Source organism: Dermacentor variabilis, chromosome 7 (assembly GCF_050947875.1).
Source record: "Dermacentor variabilis isolate Ectoservices chromosome 7, ASM5094787v1, whole genome shotgun sequence".
In the NCBI taxonomy this organism is placed as follows: Eukaryota; Metazoa; Arthropoda; class Arachnida; order Ixodida; family Ixodidae; genus Dermacentor; species Dermacentor variabilis.
Window position 1 is genome coordinate 19,245,296 of NC_134574.1, and position 24,415 is coordinate 19,269,710.

Below are 24,415 nucleotides of genomic sequence, written 5' to 3' on the forward strand. Positions count from 1 at the left end.
ATTCAATTGAATTCTTGAAGTAACTCGAGAAGCAGTTGGCAAAGAACGAATGCTTTATTAAAGGTTAGTGTACCTTTTATAGTCTTTATCTTGTGACGTCACCGCATCCACTGCCAATTCACAAGAGGCATGGCCGGTGAATTTAACAAAACAAACACGTGTCAGCGGCGCATGCTGAATCGCAACAATTCTTCTCCCTTAAGGAGTGAAGCGGTCCGGGGGCCGGTGCTTCCGCTTTGACCTACGCAGTGTCACTTCAGCCCGGTCAATCACTTGCGGCTCACTGGTAGCAACCTCGGCTTCGGCCCGTCCGTCTGACGGCGTTCGAATGCCGGCGTTCAAATGCCGGCGCCTACTTGAGCCTGACTGACTGCTGTCGTGTCCTTGAGACTGCGAGTCTGCCGCGGCGTTCTGGCTGCCTTTAGTCGTTGGTACTTGCATAGGGGCCTCGGGCTCCACCGCTTCTCCTCCCACGCTGGTCCCACTGGTTTTTAGCTGGTCGAGGTGGCGGTGATGTTGCTCCCCATCTGCAGTCTTTACCATTGCCACTTGCGAGCCTTCGGTGGACTCTACCGCGCCTGGTTTCCATTTGTCACCCACTCCGTAGTTCTTGAACCAGACGTCTTTGTTCAGCGGTGGGCCACTGTTGCACGCACCTGCAGAAGGGAATGGTCGTGACACGATGTTGTGCAATAAAGAACGTGGCTGATATCCTAGAAGCATAGAAGCTGGGGTTTGGCTATTTGGCAAGGGAGTGCGCCGATAATGCGAAAGAATGTGGTCCAGCCGAGCTTGCAAACTGACACGTGTGTTTTTGTTTAACCCCTGTTTGACAGTTCGTACTGCTCTTTCCGCCAGGCCATTATACCAGGCCAGTTTGTAGGGAGCTGTCCGCAAATGAGCGATGCCAGTGCGCTTCATAAATGCCCTGAACTCTTCGCTAGTAAACTGCGGCCCGTTGTCCGTCACCAGGGTCCTCGGCAAACCGAACCGACTGAACATAGTCTGCAGTGCTTCAATTGTCTTTGCCGAACTGGCGGTCTTCATGGCGGTAACCTCGATCCATTTCGTATGGGAATCAACCACGATCAACAACATGTTACCTTCCACAGGACCCGCAATATCGACATGGACCCTAGACCATGGCTCCTCTGTGTCCGGCCAAGGCACGGGTTGTCGGGCAGGAGGCATGCTGCCCCATTCTATGCATGTCGGACACGCGTTGACCAGCTTCTCAATGTCCCGATCGAGCCCTGGGTACCAGAAAACAGAACGTGCCAGGTTCTTCATAGCCGTTATCCTTTGATGTGCATCATGCAGCATACGCAGCATTGACTGCCGCGCACTTGTTGGAATAACTGCTCGATGGCCCCAGTACACAATTCCGTGGCTGTACGTCAGTTCGTCTTTCCTGTGCATGTATGTACATGCGTAACGGCTCCTGAGCCGGTTGCAAGTACCGTGGCCAGCCATTCTGCATGTAATCGCGCACTTGCACGAGGTCGCTGTCGTCAGCAGTCATTTTAGCCAATCGCTCGCCGACAGAGGACAGGTATTGAGGTGATCGGTCAGAAGAACATACTCACGAGCGTCATCTTCTGCAGCCTCAGTGTTGTTATGCTCCTGCCGCACCGGTAAACGGCTGAGGGTGTCTGCAGGAATCAACGTCTTTCCTGGCTTGAACTGAATGTTGTAGTTGTAGGCGCTTAGCAAGAGGGACCAACGCTGAATCCGGGCAGCGGCCATGGCGGGAACGGGCTTGTCGGGGCTGAAAAGGCTCAGAAGAGGTTTGTGATCTGTAACAAGCGTGAAATGATTCCCGAGCAGATATTCTCGGAACTTTGTAACCCCGAAGACAACTGCCAATGCCTCTCTTTCAACTTCCGCATAATTACGCTCAGCAGCTGAAAGCGTTCGCGACCGAAACCCAATTGGTCGATCTTGCCCATTTACTCTGTGATATAGCACTGCGCCGACGCCACACGACGCATCAGTTTCCAAGATAAGCGGCTTACTTGGATCGTACTGCGTCAAGAACTTAGCTTCCTCTAGCAGCCACTTTGTTGCTCGTAACGCGTCATCTTGTCTCGCTCCCCACTGTCAGCGTGTGTTCTTTCTTAGCAGTTCATGCAGCGGCTCTAGAACAGTAGCCAAGTTTCCCAGAAATGAGTGGTAGTAGGTCACGAAGCCCAAACACGCCCGTATTTCCGCAACACCGGTTGGCTTCAGCATTTTCATTATTGCAGCAATGTTGTCCATCTTAGGTAACAATCCGTTCGTATTTATACGATGCCCCAGAAATTCAAGTTATGCTTGTCGGAACTTGCATTTCTGAGGATTCAGCTTGACACCGTGTTGCCAGAAACGTCTGAAAACTTCACGCAGCGTCTCGCAGTTGCCGCATTTCTCCGCGACTACCACATCATCCAAATATACTTGAATGCCTGGAATGCCTTGCAGGATGCCGTCCATAAGTCTCTGAAAAATCGCAGGAGCAGAGGCTACACCAAAAGGAAGCCTATTAAAGCAAAACAGGCCTTTCGGAGTGTTTACGACCAATATCTTCTTCGTTTCCTCGTCAAGCGGCAACTGACTGTAAGCATCCTTCAAGTCGATGGTGCTGAATACTTCACTACCATTTAGGTTTGCAAAGATATCCCTTATTTTTGGCGATGGGTACTGCTCCGTGACACATGCAGCATTTGCGGTCACCTTAAAATCGCCACACAATCTAATGGAACCATTCTTTTTGATAACGGGAACCAAAGGCGTGGCCCACTCTGCACTGCCGACAGGCGAGAGAATGCCATGCTTAACAAGTCTATTTCATTTGACACTTGCTCCCGCATTGCATACGGTACAGAACGTGCTTTGCAGAACCATGGCATCGCATTTTTCCGCAACCGCAAATGGACTGCGGGGCCATCAATTAGCCCTAGACCTGGCGTAAGCAAATCGCCGAACTCCTCTAAGAGTGCGCTAACCAAAGTACTGTCAGGGACATTTTGCTCACCGGAGGTTTTCTCGCCGAGAATGCTGAAGATGGGCCTTCCGCTACGCTCAAATGCGCCAAAAACATCTCGCCCGCACAAGTTCGGGCCATCGCATTGCAGTACGGTTAGAGTTGCATCTAGCGTCTTTCCTGCGTATGAGACCGGAAGTTTCGGCTGACCCCTCACGGGAAGCTTGCCAAGAAAGCAGGACAACTGCAAGGACGTCTCGCAGAGCGCAGGCCAAGCATGCCGATGCTTGCAGTATGTTTTCCATGCAATGATGGAGACAGGCGATCCGGTGTCCACTTGCATTGTCAGCGGAATTCCGCTCCAGCAGAGGGTGCGAACCACAGGCTTGACCAAGTTTACCGATGTTGTGTACAAACTCAGTAGACAAAGTTCGTTGCCGTCGCTCTCTGAAGAATGCTCCTCACAAAGGGCAACCCCTTGTTTCCATACACACATCTTAGCTAGGTGCCCTTTACGTCGGCAGCGAAAACACTCCGCCCGGTGAAACTTGCACTTTGCTGCCTTGTGCTTAGTGCTACCACAGCACGGGCAAACAACGTCTTCGCTTGGTCGAGAAGTGCTCGGATGAGTCTTGTGGTAATACGGTTGACCTTGCACCTTGCTCCTCACGGCATGAACGTCGCCATAATCCTGTGTCCTCTCCATGTGATCAACGTTGAGAGCTGCCATCTCTGCTGCTAACACTATATCTTCGGCTTCTTTCAGCGTCAGCAAAGGTCTGGCCAAAAGCTCCTGACGAACGCCGTCATCACGTAGACCACAAACAAGTCTGTCTCGTAGCATCCTGTCCCGTGCCTCGCCAAAGTTGAAACTGCAGGCCTTCTTCCAAATTTCTACAATGAAGACCTTCATTGCCTCGTCGGGACGCTGGCATCTGGTGAAGAACTTGTAGGACTCCGCTATTTCATTGCCCTGTGGCGCAAAGTGTTCTGCCAGCAGTTCAAGCAGCTTCTCGTAGGTAAGGTCTTGAATCTTCACCGGCGTGCACCGTACCGTTATTATGCCGACTGTTGCCGTGCTTAAGGCTGCCGTTAACAGGGCTCGTCGTTTCTTCGAGTCGACGATATCGTAAGCTTCAAAGTAGGACTGCAGACACACCTGGTAGGCGTCCCAACTGTCTTCCGTTTCGTCGAAACCCGGTGGTCCGGCGTGGGCCGCCATGGAGCAGGCACGGCCCGGTGGTGGGCAGCATCGTCGCCACTGAAGTAACTCGAGAAGCAGTTGGCAAAGAACGAACGCTTTATTAAAGCTTTTATAGTCTATGTTGTGACGTCACCGCAGCGCTGCCACTGCCGATTCAGAAGAGGCATGGCTGGTGAATCTAACAAAAACACGTGTCAGCGGCGCATGCTGATTCACAACAATTCTAATGCTCCATGGTTTACTGCACGCCTGAAACACTCCCTCAACAAGAGAAGACTATTTCGGCCTGCTAAGATGACAAAGACAGCTGATCGTTGGGATGCTTACTTTATTGCTAATGATACATATAAGGAGGCCAAAGTAAAGATTAGTTTTACTAGCGAACTTTACCGTCCGTCTTAAAGGTGATCCAAGAAGATTTTGGAGTGTGGTCAGTAATAAAAAGACCAATGCAGAAGTTCTTTATGATCAGTGCAACAACCCTATAAATGATTATGACTGACCCTGATTATGACCCTTCCCAACATCATCTTTAGGCAAAAAGTGGATAGTTGTGGCCACGGACTATCTGACCCGTTACGCAGAAACTGATTCCCTGTACAATGCAACGGCGGTCGAAGTTGCAAAATTCTTTGTCCACAATATCGTGCTCAGGCATGGCGCTCCCACAGTTGTTATTACCGATCATCGAACGGCCTTTACTGCGGACCTAATGAAATGCTTGTTGCAAATGACACATACTGATCATAGGAAAACTACGGCTTACCACCCTCAGACAAATGGTTTAACTGAACGCCTTAACAGAACACTGACCGACATGCTTTCGATGTATGTCGATGTTGAACATAGGCTGTGGGACGAAATTTTGCCATACATCACCTTCGCATAGAATACGGCCGTTCAGGAAACAACACGAGTCACCCCGTTTGAACTTGTATTCGGCCGAGCAGTAACCACAACTTTGGATGCTATGTTGCCGTTAGATGAAGAAAACCATAACTCATCTGACCTAGATGATTTCTTGCAACGAGCCGAGGAGGCACGACAGATGGCAAGGTACCGAATACACCGCCAACAACTCATAGACTCCAGCCGGTACAACCAGCGCCGTAGTGAAGCTCATTACCAGCCCGGTGACAAGGTGTGGGTATGGACCCCAGTGCGACGCTGTGGACTGTCTGAAAAGCTTCTGTGCCGATACTTCGGCCCTTACGAAATACTTCGTCGTATAAGCAACGTCACTTACGAAGTGAAATCCGCTGGACACGAGCGCCCAAGACGACGCAACTCCACGGAAGTTGTGAATGTTGTCCGCATGAAACCCTACCAGGAGAAGTCATGAACAACAACAAAAAAAAAAGTGAGAGCCCACAGGAACCCCTACTTCCTCTCACGCATCGGGCCGATGCGTTAAGGAGGGGGATAATGCCACGACAAACTTGGTGACATTCAAGTTGAGCGCCCTTTGCATTGGGCACTGTGCACGCCGTACCGTGGTGCTGTTCAGCAACAGGCAGCGATCTTCGTGGCACGGGTAGCCGATTGGACCCGGCTTACACACACACACACACAGCGGGATGCGGACAGAAATTGCAATTTAAGGTTGTTGCCAATGTTTCGCATCGCGCTATCCATCATTCTATACCAACATAGGAAAACTTCATCGTTCTTCTAAACCAACATAGGAAAACTGCAGAAACATCCAATACAAGGAGGAAGAAGCAGTTTTTCACATGGAAAAACTCGAAGGCCAGCATAATATGCCATGAGCCAAGAAAGACATGGGGAGAAGGAAAAGAATAAAATATGAAACGGACAAGGAAGCATGAGGAGACTGAGGAAAAGATAAAGAAAAAACAAGTGAGAAAATAAAGACGTGTCCGATTGAAAACAATGAAAGATATGAAAAAGACATGAAAAATGCACGCGCGGCTACGTGGCCGACCCAGAAAAGGACACATACCAGATGAGAGCAGCCCAGCTATGCTCTGGGACGACGGAGAGTGGAGACGGTGGCCCACAAAGTGGAAGCTCAGCTGCCGCAGCTGTGAACCATACGCTGAGCAGGCGCCCCACCGGAAATTGCAGCTACAAACCGACGGTGCCATTTCCGAGGCTCCCTGCAGCTACAATCTGCAGAACAGCAGAATGACCAGAGAATACAAACAACGTAACGATCCACAGAATCCTTCTCCATGGCTGATGGAGTGTACGTAAAGACCACACCGTGGAAAGAAGGCACTGTTGAACAAGTTTGTCAGCCCAGTCACGTACATTAGGGTTGAAGGTGTCGACTACAGTTGACTTGCGTTGATCACCTGCGGCCAAGAAAAACAAGCACATGGACTGAAGCCACCAATAATGCGACATCAGTAACCTGTCAGGAGAATGATGGAGGGATTGGTCTAGAAGGCTCAGAAGCGCCAAGAAGTCTTTACCAAGATTTGTCCTCTCAAGAGGCGTTTTCCAGATTCCTGAAGCACGGAAGCCAAGTGCAAAGCCAATCTTCTCCACGATGAGACCTAACTCGGGTACCCTCGTCAGGGCCAAGAAATTCTGACCACGAACAGACCCCATAGGTCCTGCCACCAAGGCTGCAACAACAACCACCAACAGGAGGAAGGAAGCTTAACAAAACCGGGCCTAACTCCGCAGCAGATAAGAACCTGCAGGCAACCAGTCATCAGCAGCATTACTGCAACGAAACACCCGTATATGAAACCTTCCCAAACGGTACACTACAGAAGAATTCAGGAAGAGCAAGTAGGTATTAAAATGGCTGTTTAAGGGAAGAATGTGATATCTGTTATCAGTGAAAGCACATGCCCATAAGTTGTGGGGATGTGTGACTCTCACGCCTCCCCTGAGATCTAGTTTTCCCGCATGGCTCGTCTCCTGCAGGGCGGCTTCGCCCGCCGCGTGGCCTGGCGCCCGCGGCGGTTGGAGTGGTACAAGCGCGGTGCGAGAGATGGCGCGAGCGTCGAGTCGCTGCGGGGTTACTCGGGCGCCGGGAGACAAGGCGCTCGGGCTGTTGGGTTCGAGACAGGAGGGGGGGACGGCCGTGCCGCACGTGCAGCGGCTCTTGCCCCGGCGGGTCGGCTAACAGCGAGGACGTCCCGCGCGCCGACCCATGCTTCTGCGAGACCGCCTCGCGTGGCCGCCTTCGAACGCGCCACGATTCGCGTGACAGTACGCGCGAACGACCAGGCGTTGGGATCCAGCATGGGGCGAACATATTCGCTCGCTTCCGGTCGCGGTGAGTCGGACTTCTGGATTTGTCGCGCGCCCATCGGCATGTTTTGTGGATAGCAACTCGGCTAGCATGCACTGATCTATGAAAGGTGCAATAAATGCCCTTGTGATTGTTTGCACTACTGTGTACTGTCGTTCCTTTGTCCCAAGAGTACGGGTGTGAGAGGACCCCACAAAGTAGGACCATCTAGATAAGTACTAAAAAAGCAGAGGTGTCCTTGAACAAAGACATTCATTTTTGCTCTGGCTTCCTGCTTTTCTTGGCTACCGTATTTACACGAATGTAAGTCGACCACTTTTTTAAATTTGAAAATCTGAAGTGGTCAACTTACCATCGAAACCAAAATATGGCACCGCCAAAAAAGCAAGACCAACGGGAGCTACAACGTACCATATTTACACGATTGTAAGTCGACTCAAATACAAGTCGACCTCCCCATATTGTGCCGCAGGGGAAAAAAAAAAAAAGAAAAGGAGAGCATACCCGAGGGCGTGTTCGATAACAAAAATTTATTAGTAGCTGACATGGTCATTGGACTACTCATCTTCACTGGTGCTGCAATCGACATCGTTGCTACAGTCCCACAGCGCATCGCTGTCCCGTGAAATTTCACATTTGGCAAACGACCGCACCACGACATCTTGTGGAACAGCAGCCGACGCCGAATGCACCCAACCACACGCAGCTGTCAGGGAGGCTCTTTTGACAGGTTCGGTTGGCGTAATTTTGCTGTCTTTTGCCGCCAGCCACTCATACTCACGGTGGAGCAGGTCCTTAAAAGGCGAAGATCCAGGCTTGTTTCATGACCGTGTCGCACTTCACTTGCAGGGACCCATCACGCATTTCAGTGACGTACGCCGCAAGCTTAGCCTACAGCTCCGGAAAGCATCCAGACTTCGGCACGTGGGAAATTTTTCACTTGCTGTCACGGGTGAAAATTTCGCTTCGCTGCAGTCGCCACACTCGCACCACCCGTTCAGAAACATTGAACTTGCGGTCCGCTGCGCAGTGATTTGCTTCTTCAGCATAAAGGATGGCAGCCCTCTTGAATGCTGCTGTAGTTGGTTGTAGCAGCAGAAGTTGCATTCTCAAACACGCATCTAAGCAAACTTCCTTGGTTTCACAGGCTAGCTGCATCGGCTGTCCCTTGGATAGCTGCGGTGACTACCTGGCTGGTCATCCTTGCATTGTACACGTGCCTGCGCGGCGCTGACTACCCTGCTGATCTCGGCGAGCACTCCGATGAAACCACCCTCAAACTGCACTCTATGCAGTCCGGATTCGTGCCATAAAAGCCGTCACGACGAGAGCATCACTGTTGTAGCAGCAGCAGTTGCATTCTCAAGCACGCATCTAAGCAAACTTCCTTGGTTTCACAGGTCGGTTGCTTTTATTACTCTCGATATTTTTTTAGAATTTCTCAAGTCCTGCAACTGCTGCTGCTATCGTTTTTCTCTGCTTCTGTGCTCCCATTGTGCTCACTATTTAGCCATCCTCGTAATGCCGACAAATGCTGAACTCTGTAAGCGAATGGACGAGCTAGAAGCTATATTCAAACATCGTTTGAATGAATTAGTTGATTGGCTTATTATTAGCATACAAACTAAGCTTCAGGACACAGGATTAGACATCGGTGCGATCAGAACTGAAGTTGGTCACATGGATGACAGCCTAAAGCTTCTAAACAAAGTAGTCGAGTCAACCCGATCTCAACAGTTTGAGTTATCTGCGGCAAACCGCGTTCTGAAAGCAGAAAACGAGGCCCTTCAAAGGAAAGTTGCTGACCTTGAGCAATACTCAAGATTAAATAACTTAGAAATAAAGGGGGTGCCCTGTACCCTGGGGGACGATTGTACCACAATCCTGACTGCAATCGTCGACAAAATCAACTGCACAGTCTCAGCCACAGATGTCGACACAGTTCATCGCGTACCAGCAAAGTCTGGCCAAAAGAATATAATTGTGCGGTTTTGCTCTCGATCAAAAAAAACTGAATTCATGAAGAAGGCGCGAAAGGCCCGAATGAATACCTGAAGTATAGGGTTTTCAGGAGAGCACTCGCACGCGATATTCATCAATGAGAATCTATCGCCAGACAGTAAGCATTTCTTCTCCAGGACGCTTGCCTTAAAGAAGGAAAAGGGTTGGCCATTCATCTGGACAGAAAATTGTCAAATCAAAGTGCGGAAATCTCCCGATAGTAGGGTATTTCGCATCGCTTCCGATTCTGATCTATCTATCATTACCTAACTTTGCATAAGCCTTCCAACTTTCAATTTTTAAATTCTGTCCGATGGCTACGTACTTTTTACCTGAAGAACTTGAGGCTTATTTTTCATCGCACTGCCGTTCACCAATCCATTTCAATGCGCGAAGTCTGCAAAACAAACATGGATGGCATCACAAATTTTTTATCATCTACCCATCATAATTTCTCTGTTATTTGCATTAGTGAAACCTGGCTCTCCACATCCCACAATAACTTGTATTGCTTTCCTTCGTACTCAGCCGAATACTACCACCGTGATAACAGTAATCATGGTGGTGCTGCTATTTTTGTGTCCTCAGAGTTGCGTTTTCACAGGTGATCTGACTTGACACTCAACGTGGCGAACTGTGAATCTGTCTGGGTCAAATTTGATGATACATTCTTTTCACAAGATAAGAAAAACCTAATAGTTGGCTGCATCTATCGTTCACCCTCATCATCTGGAAGCGCGTTTTGCTTAGCCCTAGGTAATTTGCTACATAATTTAACATTCGAACAAAAAAATGTCATTATCATGGGCGATATTAATATTAAGCTTTTAGATACATCCAACACACTACTTAATGATTACATTTGCTGCCGCAATGGGTTCGGATATGAAAACCTCATTAATCTTCCAACTAGTTGTCCCACGGATAAACAGGGCACTCTTATCAACCACATAGTACCCAATCTTCTTACTAACCCTGACTGTGGTGTTGTTGAAGCTTCAATAACCGATCATTACCCAACATTCGTGCGCTTAACTTCTACTGCTCGCATTACCGATGCAAGCTTCACCAGAAAGAAGTTTAATTCGTCAATTTTTATTGAATTAATTGCCACTTCAGACTGGTCCCCAGTAATGGTATGTGATAACCCTGGAACTGCCTATAATACATTCTCACAAATACTTTCTAAAGCTATTTCAGATTCCACGGTACTAATGAATTGTAAAAAAACGTGTTCAGCTCCTCGTAACCCATGGTTATCCACCAGTTTGATAAATTGCTTAGGGAAATAAGATAACCTTTACAGAAAAAAAACAGCCCATTTAACACAGCACTTCACGAAAGGTGTAATACATATTCTAACTTACTAGGAAAACTACTCAAACAGGCTAAAACGACGTATTATGAAAATGAAATTAAGTCTGCAGGTAATGATGTCAGAAAGCATTGGAAAGTATTAAACTCTTTTTAGGTTGGTCGAATCATAATTCCGAAATAACTACGATACAATCGGGGGATCTTCTTGATAATCCCTTGGACATTGCAAACTCCTTCATTAATTCCTTTTTTAGAGATAATGAAGAGTGCGAAGATTCATTGACCGAGACTTACCCCCGTGTGCCCCATAGCTTTTTCCTTCATCACGCAACACCTCAAGACAGAGTCACAGTCATTTCCAGTCTAAAAAATACAGGACCTGGCCTCTATAACTTCAGCCCATCTCTCATAAAAACGATACCTTACCTAATATCTGGAATATTCTGTCACATAGTGAACCTTATCTTTAAAACAGGAATCTATCCAAGTTCTTTGAAAAAAGCCAAAATAATCTGTTTTCAAGAAGGGAGATGAGCGTCTAACATCTAACTACTGCCCTATAGCTATACTTCCTTTCTTCAGTAAAATTATCGAAAAACTAATCGTAACACGCTTATCAAGCTATTTATCAAAATTTTGCATCCTATCACCATATCAATTTGGGTTTCGGGAATGTTACTCAACTGATTTGGCATTAATATTTCTAACAGACAAGATTCAGCAGGCAATTGACACTGGAAATTTCGCTGGCGCATTATTTATTGACCTTTCTAAAGCATTCGATTCATTTGTTCATAACATCCTTTTTGCTAAATTAGACTATTGGTATAACTGGCCCGGCACTGCAATTACTACGTAACTATTTGAAAGATAGAGAATACACTGTATCAATCTCCAGCACTTACTCGCACCCAAAAACAACTAACATTGGTGTACCACAAGGATCTATATTAGGGCCTCTCTTGTTTTTAATATACATTAATGACCTCCCAATGTACCCAAAGTCCTCTGACTGTATCCTTTACGTTGACGACACTGCCATCATCTCCTCAGACAAAAGTCCTCATTCATTGATGTGTAAGCTTAATCACGACGCGGCAAATATTGTAACCTGGTGCCAACTAAGCAGACTACAGATTAATACTGCAAACTCTAACTTCGTCATCTTCTCAGCTAAACAAAAACATATCTCAGTGTATCCATCGCTAACCTTTGCTTCCAGTGTACTTTATCCCACTGATAGTGCACTGTTTCTTGGCGTCATATTAGACAAACACCTAAAATTTGACGAGCATGTTTTATCCTTAACAAAGAAGGCAGCATATGGAATTAGAATATTAATTAAAGTTCGCAATTTCTTTAATATGAAGACACTCATCTCCCTCTACTACGCTTTTATTCACACGCATATTAATTATTGCATATCATCATGGGGAAACACGTATCCCACACATTTATCTCCACTACAGCATACCCAAAATCAAGCAATTCGCATCATTACACGTAGCAGCTACACATCGGAAGCATCTCTATTCCTCAGATCTAACGGCATTTTATCGTTACAGAAACTAAATAAATACTCACTTGGAATACTTGTTTATAAATCTGTTAACGGAAAGCTCCTGTTCCCTATAATTACTACCAGCCAGTATCCATATTCCACGTCTACCCGTTTCGCTTCTACTAATAGCTATTTACTACCAAAACCTAGAACTAATTATGGTAAATTTACTACTAATTTTTCAGCCACACTACTTTGGAACTCATTACAGTGTCCATATTAAGATAGTACAGTCGAACCCGGCTATATCGAACTCGCAAAAAAACGCCTATCAGTTCGATATAGAGCATAATTCGATATAAGCCTGCTAAATAATTGGATGTCATAAAAGCACATACCATTTATAAAATCACTTTATTGATTAAACTAGCTTAATTTCGCACGAAATAGTCCTGCATTTTCTTCTGCTTGGGCAATTTGGTTGCCTGCGACGCACGCACTTTTCCACATTAAGGAGTCGGAGCAGCTGAGGCCGCAACTTTCCACATTCGCGCAGAAGCACCGGACTATTGCGAGCGCACCAATCATTTCGGAGGATGTGGGACCATCGTTGCTTTCCTCATTGTGCCCACTTTCACTTGTGCTCGGTACGATGTTGGCAATGTAGTCTTCGTTTTCGGGCTCTCCCGTGGTCGCGACACATCATTTGCGCTCACAGACTCATCCACCGTTGATTCGTCAACAGCTTCCGGAAATTCTGACAGTTCGCTCCAAACTTCGGCAACACTGGCAACGGCTTCGTCGCATTCATCAAAATTTACGGTCATCACCGAGCAAGCGGAAGTCGGCACGGCTGAAGCAATTTCAGATTAACCACTCGTACGCGGCCGTGCATACGGGTCGGGCGCCACGGGCACCGGGTCGCGAGTTTGGACGCTTTAGCCCTAATCTCCCCCTTATTCTTCAAGATCGTGCCGAGAGTGCTCCTCGGAATCTTGTGCTCTGCGGGGACATCCGACTTCTCACCGCGTTCGACACGATTTATGATTGCGAGCTTCACGACGAAAGGCAAATTCTGCCGCTTCATCACGGCAACACTGTGGGAGAAGGCCTACAAGGCGCACACGAAAACAGCGAGACAACTCGCACTTTCGCCATCTTGCACGACGAGGGCACAAGAGCATCTGATTGGCTGTCTGAGCAAGCGCTGTAGGCGGGCCAGGATCATTTTTTGCAGGGGGGGGGGGGGGGGGTTGCCGACGGCTGAGGCAGCGCGGTCGGGCGCGGTCACGGTAGGGAGAGCGGTTGGATGGAGCCGCGCAGCCGGGTTTTCTCCGCCACCACGAGGGAAAGCCAACTTCCGGGGGCACTTTCCGCCGCTTGACGTTCGATATATCGGGTGTCGCTGCTATTTTTGTTCGATGTAAGCGTAATTTTTGCGATATATACTCATTGTAACTATATCGTGTCCAGAAATTGTTCGATATATAGAATAATTCGATGTAAACGGGTTCGATATAGTCGGGTTTGACTGTATTCTAATTTTTACACTTTCAACTCAAACCTTCGTAAATTTTTGCACTCAATATAACAATTTGATCATTATCATTATAATAATAAGTGCTTTGTGTCGTTAAATATTTCACAGCGTAAGCTAGTGACTAACTTAATATGGTGTTTTTTGTGTTTGCATATAGCTGCTTTGTATTTATATATCCTACTCACTTGTAATGGGAGGTCCCCTGTACAGTCTGTTGACTATGGGACCTCCCTCTGTATGTATGTATAATCCCCATTTGTAATCTTATTATTATGCAAAAAATAAAGAGTGAAATGAAATGAACGAGTGCCGAATGATTAGTGGGCCTGGAGCACTCATGATGACTGAGGAAGCATAGAAGCAGCACGTAGCCGGTAGTCAATTGGAAGGTGTCATACCAATGCCTTTCGTCAAACTACAGTGGAACCCCGTTCGCACGTTTTTCACCGGACCGGGGAAAAAAAAACGTAACAGCCGGGAAAACGCAACAGCGAGGAAAGCTCCGAAAATGAATGAAAAAAGTGCAGCTTCAACTATAGACAATTTATTTCCACAGAGTGCGCTTAGGACTTAAAGAAGTCTAGAATGGTGGCTTGCCGTTTCTTTCGCTCGCTAGAAATCGCCACACGTTTCTCAATAGCCTGGAAGGCCGCATTGCTGTCAGCGTCGCTGTGAGGTGCGATGTACCTGCGGAGGAGGTCCAGAGTCGCGACAGCTTCTCCAAAGCTAGGATTTGGCAACTCCCCGTCATCACGCGGCTCGTGCTCCTCGTCGTCACCACGCCACGGCAATGGCAACAGACGAAAGAGTATCCGCGGGAAATTTTGCCCTCTTTGGCGCAATCATGCTAACGCGCTAACGATTGTTTAGTTTTGCTGCAGAGCGGGCGTATCCAAACAGCCCAGTTGCGCGCGGTGCGGTTTTGCGAGAAATGTAAACAAGAGAGGAGAGCTGGCCCGATAGGCGGAGCAACGCCAACTTCCGGCTTCACTTTAGCTTCGCACAGAGTGACGTCAGGGCCTCTTCTGAATTTCCTTCCTCCATGAGTCGGCCCGTCCAAAAACCATGCGGCGACCGTAATCACAGTGATGATAGTGGGAGCATTTTTCACGAATGGCCACTTAGTGGCGGCCTCTCGAACTGGCGTGCGGCTTCTTGCAGCCAGTTCTATAGCCAAGCCCGGCCAAAACTCGTCAAAAGCCAAAATGGCGGTTGGAGTGCGTTGCCTACTTTAGCCCAGGCGGGTTCGGGCTGCTAAGTTGCGACGTATCATGCGAGAACGTTTTCACAGCTACAACGTAACAGCGGGGTTCCTTATACATTGGATCCTATGGAAGCTATGCCGGGACCGGATGAAAACGGCGCAGCAGCCGGGAAAATGCAGCAGTGAGAAACGTAACAGCGGGGTTCTACTGTATAGAGAAAGCTAAGCGCAACAGGGAAAGAGAAACCCGCAAGCGGTGTCTGCTCTTCCATGAACTACCGATGCTCCCCCGCAAGCGCCGCCGTTCTGAGGGTGCCGCCGCGAATGGGACAACGGCGCTTCCACCAACTATCGACACCCTCTCATGAGTGTTGTGTGCACTGTAAAACTCAAAAATGTTGAAAAACTCTTCCGAAAAGCGAACAAACACGCGGGATAGCAAAAAGCTACGGGTGGGGCCATAGAGCAAACAAAATTGTAACTACGTTGTAGCTCCTTTGGTCTCGCTTTTTTGGCAGTGGCATGTTTTGGTTTCGATTGCAAGTCGACCCCCCCCCCCTTCAGATTTTCAAATTTTAATAAAGTGGTCGACTTACAATTGTGCAAATACGGTAGTTACAATTTTGTGTTTGCTCTATGGCCCTACCCGTAGCTTTTTGCTATTCCGCATGTTTGTTCGCTTTTTGGAAGGGTTTTCCACATTTTTGAGAGTTTTACAGTGCACACAACACTCATGGGGGGGTGTCAATAGTTGATGTAAGCAGCGCTGTTCCCATTTGCGGCGGCACCCTCAGAACGGCGGCGCTTGCGGGGAGTATTGGTAGTTCATGGAAGAGCAGACAGCACTCGCGGATAGAAAAAAGTTTTGTTGTTGCGAGATAGGAAATGCATTGACTCCTATGGCTGTTCGCCGGGGATCAAAAAATATTTCGTTGCGGCAAGAATTTCGTTCCCTCGGGATTTCGTTACCGCGGGTTTCGACTGTAGCTGGATTGAAGGCCAACTGAAGAGAAGTACTTCCATCCGTGAAGGCAGTCGAGAGCGTCATCAATCCGCTGGAGAGGGTACAGATCCTTTTCTTGACCTGGTTCAGCGGATGGTAGTCAACACAAAATTGCCAGCTGCCATCCTTCTTTTGACCAAGACAACCGGCGATGCATACGGACTCGAAAAGGGCTGAATTACACTTTTGGTTAGCATCTTGTCTACTTCAGCTTGGATAACATGGCATTATGTGAGACACGCGATAAGGTCATCGGTGGATAGGACTAGCGTCATCGGTGTCATTCTTATGGGTCACAACGGCAGTCTGTCCCGGCGGGCGATCCTGAAAGTAAAAAACATCGCGGTTAGACACCAGGAAACGACAAACATCGACAGCCTGTTCGGGAAGCAAGTCTTGAGCGATCATCTTCAAAAATATGCTGGGATCAGACGTTGCGGAACTGATCGGAAAGCAGGTGGCTGCAGACTAGCACGGAACATCTAATACAGAGATGGCGTAACCGTCGATGGGAGAAGCGTTGCCAAGCAACATGTTTTTCGGGATAACATGCGTACTTGAACCAAAATTTAAAACAGGAATAAATATGCGGTTATCGACGAGAGTCACAATGGTATGAGGAACGGCAAGTATGCCTAGCAGGAGAACATTGACGTTAGGAGTCAGCACATAGTTACCGTTAGGAACAGATGGGAATCATGTCGAAGGCATAAACATGGAGGCTTGAGGTGGCAACCATGCGAAGTCTACAGAACATAAACGAGGCTCAGCTGATTTTGGAGCACAACAGTGAATAGGCAGCTCGAGTTGGAGGAGGCAAGCAGCGCAGTCAATCACTGCTGAATGGTCAAAAGTCACGGCCGAAGATCAAGTCATGAGAACACCGTTCCAGAACAGAAAATAAAACGGAAGTGTTGAAACCAGCAGCAGTTTTTCGGGCAGTGCACGTGCCAAGGATAATGGGCTTTGCTCCGTCAGTGACCTGGATAGCACAAGATGCAGCAGGTGCAAGGACTTTCTTAAAGCGGCAATAAAGACGGTAGCTCATGGCCAACATGGGCTCCAGTATCAACAAGCACTGGGACCAATACAACGTCAACTTCTACATCGCCTATATTGCATCTGGTCGGCAGAGTGAGAGGCTTAGGCGAAGATGTTGACAATGCAGCGTCACCTTCGGGAGCTGCATCTTTTAGTTTTCCGAAGGTACGCGCCCAGGTCGGAAGGACAGCGACAGGCAATGGGACTGGGGTGACCTGGATGACAGGCGATGACTATGCAGCGAATGGGACTGGTGACTGCTCGGCGACAGTGACTGACAACGACATGCGGTCATACCTACAGTGGTGTGCAGGTTCGGCTCAGCTTGCAGCTGGATATGGCGGAAATCGCCATCTGGACGAGGGCTGTTAGAGAATGGCATCGAGGACCAGCAGTTGCGACAGTATCGGGCGACGTCACCAATGCAGCAACAACTGAAAAAAATAGATCGGTCATCCGGTGTTCGCCACTCCACCATGTTGCGAGAACCTCAACGGATCCATTGATTTTGAGTACGCACGAGCAAAGGACATTTGGTTGGCTGGGAGCTCTCCACAGTGAAAACTGACTGCACTTGTTCTTGGTTCGCAAACTGTTCTTGGTGCACAATAGCCTGAACAAGGGAAGCCATAGGAGCGCATGTATCGTTGACAGGTGGCTACAAAGCCGTGGGTCACATGGCTTACAGCCCATGGCACATGCTCTTCGTCAGCTGCTCTGAATGCTGCTGCTGCCGCAAAGGCAAGTCCTGTCGGTTTTCACAAGACAAAGTTGCAACCATATTGGGAAGTCATGCAAATGACTGATAAATACGATGACTTTTCACCTGCTCAAAATGCTTGCACTCCGTGATAACGTCATTAAGCGAAGTACAGTTCTTACAGATGAGTAACTTGAAGGCGTCATGGGCAATTCCATTTAAGACGTGCCCGATTCTGTCATACTCTGGCATTTCAGCATCAGCCTTCCGTCAGAGCACCGGCACGTCTTGTTATAGCTGACATAACCTTCGGTGGACATTTGAACTCGTGATGCCAACAACCTTCCAACCCAAAGATTTTCTCAAATCTCTCAGCTCCTGTTTGCAGGTCTCCCAATCATGGAGTTCTTCGTGGTCTTGAAACCCCACTCATGCTCTTCCATCCAAGTAAAAAATGTTCATCAGCATCACTGTGGGTTCCCATTTGTTGTGGCTGCTCATCCACTCGTACATCTCCAGCCGTGTTGTCAACGTCGGCGCCATCGGTGCCGCAGAAGGTTCCCGGATAATGTGGATGCACGAATATGACAGTCAATGTAGGTGTTGCCAAGTCAGGCACAGTCTCCTGCGACATTTGTAAAGAACTGCGAAGCTCCTTTCCGATTCGTTACCCCGCACCTTCATCAAATATTACAAAGAGGTAGCCCGATGCACAAATCTATGTACAACTATTTATACATAGGAAATGTTAGTGGTAATTGCGAAGGCTGGTACGAAGGTCACAGCTCCAGGAGACAGTCTACCACTTCCTCTTCATCTCCCTCTTGCGCACATGGCCCAGTCCAAATGCACTGTAACATTATTGTGAGCAGAGCGCCAAATTGGGCGCTCATTGGTGCTTACTATGCCACAGATCGGGACACACACACATCTGTTACAGGCTCTGTTTTTAAAACATTCTTACTTTCCTCGCGCAACGATAATATTGCTTTGCAAGCTGTTGCAGCATACTCTGGGCACCAATTATTAAGTGTCGCTATTATAACACTGCTCCGACAAGTGATGGCCAGATCACACCATCCACTAGGACTTAGTACGAAAGGTGCGAAGAACAAAAAACGTAAGAACAGCTCCTGTTACGGCTTGACTGTGGTATGGAAACTGCTCAGGAAGTAATATGCGACCATTATGTCTTTGCTAAGTGTCTTCTCGATACTATTACAGAGTTCTGCACGAGGCTCAATTTTCATGGCCTCCAATATTGCAGTTTTCTACCCATGCGACAGCACATGGTGCCACGATCTCACCTTCAAACAAGCACAGTGCACTGCACACAAGCTGAAAAGTATGAAAAACACAACTTTAGTGGCTCCAATCTAGACTGGAAGAGGCACGAATATCCAAAGTCAGCTCCTATTGGTATCAGTTTACATAGCAGCAATACAAGACGTTGGGTGTTGGAAATTATTGTGACCCGCTTTGGAGTTCGCCCGCATAAAGGCACCTACGACCTCGATACCTACGACCTGTATGTGCTCTCTATGGGAGCAGATTGCAAAATGAACCCAGGTTTTGAGGGAAAGCTACACTTAACATTTGCAGGAACCAAGCTCTTTGCGACATAAATGAAAGTGGTCAACCTGCGCTACTGCCGTGGTCTACCCACTTGAGACAATTGATGACCACTTTATTATAAACATTGAACATATTAGCAACTGTAGTTGTTCGACTTCTTTTGAATGAATAAAATTATCCAGTTGCATGTATGTTTCTTTGTGCTCGAGCTTCTGTTATGTACTGCCTGCCATCCTGTTTACTCTCTCTCTCTCCAACAAAACACATGCCAACTAGCAGCCCTGAATGAGTTCATGATATGACAAAGAAAGGTGCTTATCGTGCAAGTTTTGCACTAGAAAAAATAAAAACAAGACTGACCAATTTCAGAGACAGTCATCAAAGAAAGTGCCAATCTGTGATGCTGTGGTGGCTGGTGGCGCTGCCATCACCAGCTTATCTGTACCTCCGTTTCATACACAAGGTGCAACACTGTGGAAGCTGCGCAAGAAGTTCGATCACCAAAATTTATTGCTTCACACATTCTCTTTATGCTTCTCTGCATGCCAGCGGTGTTTGCTCTTATGAATATGCACTCGTGGCTGCTGCAATGGGCGCCAAATAAAAACACATTAGAAGACGAAAAGCAAATGGATCTAAAACAATGTGTTAACAGCCGTATAAGTACATGGTCTGTTTATTTCCAGGGAATAAATTTTTTGCATTCAGAACCGAGCCTAAGCCTATAGAAAGAACATTTTCCCAAAAATCAGTCAAAGCTAGGGATGGGCGAATAGTGAATCTGAGGCTCAAAGCGAGTTCGAAGCAAATAGTGACTTGGTCGAATAATTTCGAATCAAATAGTTCAAATAGTATATATCACATATTTTTAAAAATTGGCATTTTTATAATGACCCAACTAATTTACACAATTTTAAAGAATTAGAACACATGTAGGCACAGCATTCTGTGAAATTGACAATTATTAACAGTTGAATTTTATTTAGAAATCACACACTGCTTTTCTTTACTGCATTACCAAGTTTTCATGCAAAAATATCAGCTGCTCCACGTGGTCTGGAAGCAGCAGTTCCCGCCGACTGCTAGCAACATTTCCTGCTGTTGAAAACAGCCTCTCACTCCTTGCCTGTGTGGCAGGAATCGAGAGGCACTTTTGTGCAACCTTCGCCAGCGCTGGGTACAGCCGGCTGCCGTGGCTCTTCCACCACTCCAAAGGGTTTTCTTACCTTGGAAGCACAGGGGTAGCCAAGTAGTCTGCCACTTGGCAAGGAACACTTTCATGTGCATTCTTTTGCACTACGTTGGAGCTTAATGAAGAAAAAACACTCCGCAGAGTGTTAGCTGGCGGCTTCTCCATGTCTGGGCACACAGATGTCCGGGCACAATTGTTTTGAGCTGGCATGAGCTCATTTGCTGCAGTTAAAAGCGTGGCTCTTGACCACATTTTTGGCTCTCTTCAGTGTAGCAAATGTCTTTGTAGCGAGGGCCAACTAGCATTGCATTTGCTGGAACATGTGCGATTTTTAAGCCAGGGAACCTTGTTGCAAGACTGCACAGAAGGCTCTTTGCAAATGATGCTGCTTCCTCACCTTCAGACACATGCAGATGCAGCACCACTTGTGTACAATGCATTAGAGGTATCACTTGGGAAAGTGTAGGGTAGCGGTCTGCGCACAGCTCGGTCGTTACTTGGTCTAAGGGCTGCAAGACATTTACAGCTGCAGCCATTCATTTCCATTCTTTGGAGTTCAAGTTGTCCACATCACATTCGCAAAGTTCAACTGAAGTAGGGGCACGGAGTGTGACAAGTCCCTCCATCATTGCGTACTCGCTGTTTCAGCGTGTGGAGACGTCTTGAATCACTTCATGCTGGACCATGTGCATGTCCTTTTGAATGTCCATAAGCCGTACACGTGCAAGGGCGCTTCTCTCATAGCTACCCACAATCGCTCGACACTTCGCACAAATCTGGGAAAAACTTGCCACTTCCCTTTTAGCATCATTTATACACAGCTGCAGGGTATGCGCAAAACAGAGAAGTCCTGACCACTGCAATTCGGCAACAGCTGAAACGAAGTTCCTACTGTTGTCAGTAATGACAAAAGTCGGGATGTTATCGGGCAGAACCCACTCTGATCACATCTTGGAGAAAATGAACCATATTTTCTCCAGTATGCTCCTGTGGCATTGGTTTGCAGGCGAGGACGTATGCGTGCTGTTTGAAGTCGCGATCCATCATGTGGGCCGTAACACACATGTAGCTGTCACCGGCCCTTGATGTCCACCCATCCGTTGTCAGAGTGAAGCACTCAGTACCACCGTTGTCACATACAGTCGAACCCGGTTATATCGAACTCTCAAAAAATGCCTATCAGTTCAATATACAGCATAATTCGATATAAGCCTGGTAAATACCTGTATTTCATAAAAGCACGTACCATTTATAAAATCACTCTAATGATGAAACTAGCTTAGTTTCGTATAAATTAGTCCTGCCTTTTCTTCTCCTTGGGCAATTTCGCTGCCTGCGACGCATGCACTTCCCCAAGAAAGAAGTCTGAGCAGCTGAGGCAGCAACCTTCCACATTCGCGCAGAAGCACCGGCCTAGTGCGAGTGCACCAATCACTTCGGAGGATGTGGGCAAAGGACCGTCGTTGCTTTCCTCATTGTGCCTACATTCACTTGTGCTCGGTACGATGTCGGCGATGTAGTCTTCGTTTTCGGGTTCTCCTGTGGTCGTGACCCATCATCTGCACTCACAAACTTGTCCACCGTTGATTCGTCAACAGCTTCCGGAAATTCTCACCAGCTCGCTCCAAACTTCGGCAAAACCGGCAATGGCTTCGACGCATTCATCAGAATTTACAGTAATCACCGAGCGCACAGAAACCGACACGTGTGAAGAACCACCTGTACACGGCCGTGCGTACGTGTCGGGCGCCATGGGCACCGGGTCGCGAGTTTGGCCACTTTAGCCCTAATTGTGCCGAGAGTGCTCCTCGGAATCTTGCACGCTGCGGGAACATCCGACTTCTCATCGCATTCGACCCGATTTATGATTTCGAGCTTCACAACGAAAGGTGAATTCTGCCGCTTCATCACGGCAACACTGCGGGACACTACAAACACAATGAACCTGAAAAGCAGCGACACAACTTGCACTTTCACAGTCTTGCACGACGATAGCACAAGAGCCTCTGATTGGCTGTCTGAGCAAGCACTGCAGGCGGGCCACGATAATTTTTTTGCAGGGGGGGTGTGGACAGCTCGCCCGGGAAGCCCGAGGCAGCGCGGTCACAGTAAGGAGAGCGGTTGGATGGAGCCGCGCCGCTGGGTTTCCCCGTTACCGCGAGGGAAAGCCAATTTCTGGGGGCACTTTTCCACTGCTTGACGTTCGATATATCGGGAGTCACTGCTATTTTTGTTTGATGTAAGCGCAATTTTTGCTATATATACTAACTGTAACTATACCATGACCAGAAATTGCTCAATATATAGAATTCGATGTAAACAGGTTCGATATAGCCGGGTTCAACTGTACGTCCCCAACGCGCTTCTTCAGGTCATTTTTCTTCGTCACGTACAAGTTCGGAATGACCGTTCATGAAAAGGTGTTCCGTGATGGAACAACGTACTCCAGAATTGCACAGTGCATCATCTTGATGAAGCTTTTCTTCAACCACGCTGTACGGCTACAGGCCGCATGCCATGAATGCTGCTATCCTCATAGTCATTTCTTGCGCTTTTATCGATCACGACTGAAGTTTAGGCTTTAACTAACTGGCCACGGATAGCTGCGATGATTTGACTCACTTTGACTCTCTTTTCTTTTTCGGCAAACTGTAAAATTGGTGCATTTCCGAGTGTTCTTTGTACTTGCCTGGATGTTTCTTCAAGTGTGTGACAAGCGTCGTCGTAGTGCTAGTAGGCATCTTTAAAACAAGTCCGCAAGTCTCGCACTGCGCTTCACCTCCAGCAGGCACTTTCAGAAAAAAGTTCCATATCGGGTTCGCATGTGTGCACTGCCAAGACACTGGCACCGCCGACGCCATCTTCACCTATAGCGGCAGCAGCCAACACATGAATAAGCGCCAGTGGCGTGGCATGACTGAAGGTCAGGGCAATGCCAGGCTTTGTCAGGGGGAGAGAAAAAGAAAGGAAGGAAAAAGAATAGATGTCTACACCAATGCGGGGCCGCCCACGTAATGAGCCATACAGCGATGACGTATTTCCAGCTTTTTAATGCAAAATGTATAGACTGAGATCTACAGCTGCTGTATGGCAGCCATGACGTATGAAAACATAGCCTCCGAGATTTGTATTTGTGCCGGTCGTATGTGGCTTTTGGCTGCCTATTCAAGTCCTCCAAACAATTCGAAAATATTGAATACCTTAATTCAAATCGAAGCGAATAACGAATAGAGAACTATTCGATCGAATATTCGCCCATCCCTAGTCAAAGCACATACTGTTTCTAAGCGCCAATGGCACCCTAGCCTTTACAGTGTTGCACTCTATGCATGGTTTCTCCGCACTGCATGGTTGCATTCGGAACCACATGAATGTCTGAGGGTGAACAGATGATGTGCTTAGGGGAGTCGTGTAGCAGCACCATTCGTGAGGCATGCTCCTGCCCTTACCTGAGTTTGGCGCGTACAGAGTCCCATGGCCAGAGGGATGGCTGGAAGGATGCTTTCTCCAACTGCTGCTCATCGACTGCTGCTGCTTGGCCAAAGTCGATCTTCTGCGCCAACTTGGTCAGGTTCTCCGACATGGAACATGGCCTGCACGTGCCACAATTTACAGGCCTGTACACTCACTTCACGGGCATGGTGACCAAGTACGAATGTGAAAAGTGTGCAGGTGCTGGTAAGAGCGAATGGAGGCAATCACGTGAGTGAGTGTTGGTGAGTACCCGAGCAGACGTGTGAGCACCTGAGCCTACATTGGTGAAGGAGTATCGGTGAGCACATCACCATTCACCAGCGCTTCACACATAGGCAAATCTTGCAACACTGTCAGCATCCAGAAATCGGAAGATGACAGGCAGTAGATGGATTTGCCCAAAGTTCTTCCTTCGCATAGCAGATCACATTGTAGATTTTTACATTAACCTTCCTGAAGGTCCCTTTTG

The 24,415-nt window shown here is 47.7% G+C and overlaps 1 protein-coding gene across 2 annotated transcripts in view; it reads right to left on the reverse strand.

Annotated features, from left to right (window-relative positions):
- MED17 (mediator complex subunit 17) overlaps positions 1-24,415 on the reverse strand; it is a 305,063-nt gene that overhangs the window by 251,178 nt on the left and 29,470 nt on the right. For both annotated transcript variants that reach the window (XM_075698299.1, XM_075698300.1), the window contains exon 5: positions 23,922-24,065. In XM_075698299.1, coding sequence (XP_075554414.1) covers positions 23,922-24,065 — 144 coding nt within the window. The remainder of the gene's footprint in view (positions 1-23,921; positions 24,066-24,415) is intronic.